The sequence below is a fragment of the Wasmannia auropunctata genome, unplaced genomic scaffold, assembly GCF_000956235.1.
Source record: "Wasmannia auropunctata unplaced genomic scaffold, wasmannia.A_1.0 LD277065.1, whole genome shotgun sequence".
Classification (NCBI taxonomy): Eukaryota; Metazoa; Arthropoda; class Insecta; order Hymenoptera; family Formicidae; genus Wasmannia; species Wasmannia auropunctata.
This window is the reverse complement of record NW_012085825.1, coordinates 1-2,119: the sequence shown is the minus strand read 5'-3', so window position 1 is coordinate 2,119 and position 2,119 is coordinate 1. Positions and strand designations below refer to the sequence as shown.

The following is a 2,119-nucleotide window of genomic DNA, read 5'->3' as shown; positions in this document are numbered from 1 at the left end:
TCATCATACAGTGGAATATTCTTTATCATAAATTTTTTAAAATCTTTGCTTTTTAAGCCTGGATTAATCCAAGTACCAGTGGTCATCATCTCATCAAAATCTTTCGCTTCAGTCTTAGGGCACAGCATTAACGGTAAAACCGTGAAAGATGATACCATTTCAAAACTAGCTCTTCGCTTTATGGTATCCTTTAATTCCTTCATTGTGGGCGGTTGCGTCTTGCAGTTCAATTGTTTCATAGTCGTTGACAAGGTGTCAAGGTATTCGTTTAATAAAACATCTCTCTCGTTTTCAATCACATCAAAGGAAACACTTGAATGGAGAAAATATAGAAGATCGAGTGCTGGTGAAGTGTAGACGGATGATTGAAAGTCCACCTGTAATATCAAACAAACATGCTTAACTTATCGATTTTTTGAACCTCCGAAAATTAAATTGGAAATTAAATCTGTGCACCGGAAAAGAAGTTTTTTTTTTATAGTGATGGTACGTGATGTTATAACGTACTTACAAAAATCTGATCAGTAGGACTGCCATCATTAGGATTGTCATATTTAAACAGCATATTTTTCAAGTGAAGATCGCCGTGATTAATAACATTAAATTCATTCTCAGAGAGCTTGGTTGCATCTACTGCTATTTGATACATGTGATCGGAGAGCTTAGCAATCTTTTCCGAATATCTAGCAATAAAAGTCATATAAACATAAATTTGTACAGATAATAATCATATAAATGTTTATTTTAAACAGCGCAATTTGTATTTGTTATTTTCTGTCTAATATGTTTAGTCTCTTCACATTTAATATGTCTAATTGTGTTATATTAAATGATATTTTTTTAAACAGAGTAGAACAAGAAATGTCGTTTATACTATGAACAAAACTTACTTTTTTACTTCTGGCCAGTTTATAATTTCCTCTGATAAAGCTTTAGTACCCTCAATAAAAAAATTTTTTTCTTCTAATGGATTCTCATTGTTAAATAATCCTCTCGTATACATCTCCTTTTGCTTGGGTTCCTAAAATATTATATCTTCATTCAAGGACGTTTATTTGATTAAACATATAGTTAAGTATTAATATGGTTAAGTATTAACTAATAATAAGTTTGTACTGCGGACTGACAATTTAGAATATCATATACAAGATAAAGGCTACACAAAAACGGAAAAACTCAACACTAATGATTTTATTTTAAATTTAAATAATTAAATTATTTCATTAATTTCAAATTATAATTTTGTTAATGTAAAGATATTTATTTGTAACAAACTGGAAATACACAATACATATCTGTTCTTATAATAAATACTCTGATTTACGATATTTATCTTGAATGAATTTAGTTGCTTATATAATCATTAGGCACAATATTTTTTTATGTAATCTTAATTTTATATATATACCTATATATAAAATAAAATAAATATGTGTATTTAACATCAATTAGACTAAATTAAATAACTTCTATATAAGATACATATAATGGATATAAATTGTGTTAAGCACATTATACATTCAACTACTTTACGTGTTTTACTAAAAATTATCTCTTAACAGAGTAGCGGATCGAGTGGTTAAAATTGTAAAGATTTTGTCACATCAAATTGTCTGTTAATATAAAACTTTAGAACATTTCCAAATTCTGCGTATCATGTTTTTAACAGGTATGTTGAATCATATACATATAGTAAGAGAACAATCTCGAACCAATGCGATGTTCACGCTATGAAATCAAAGTATGATATTCCACTGTATGATATTCATATTTATTATGTTTGACATTAAGAGCTTATTATCACGAATATTTGTTCCTTGGGTTGATTTGAATTTTTAATAATTGCAATAAGACAATTCAATCGAGACAAGATGACATACCTTTTCACATATGGCTACTGAGGCTGCATGAAACCTGGCTACTCCGCGAAGTGCCAATATGGAATGAGCTAAGTCGAGACCAGACAGGTCGACCATGCGAAAGCCGAGAGGCACGAGATCCTCGATCGCCAGAAGGGTTGGATTTTCATTTTGCACGTATAAACCTTTTCCACTTAAACGATATTTTGACCCTAATAACTTATTCATTTTATCCAAGGTATCTAACATCATCGATACCT

The 2,119-nt window shown here is 29.8% G+C and overlaps 1 protein-coding gene across 1 annotated transcript; it reads right to left on the bottom strand.

The window, feature by feature from the left end:
• Nucleotides 1-5: 5 nt before the first annotated feature.
• LOC105461818 lies at nt 6-2,114 on the bottom strand (the record flags this gene model as incomplete). Its single annotated transcript, XM_011708319.1, has 4 exons — nt 6-377; nt 512-683; nt 891-1,021; nt 1,881-2,114. Coding segments are annotated over 4 exons (909 nt in total), but the record flags the coding sequence as incomplete, so codon positions are not given.
• Nucleotides 2,115-2,119: the final 5 nt, after the last annotated feature.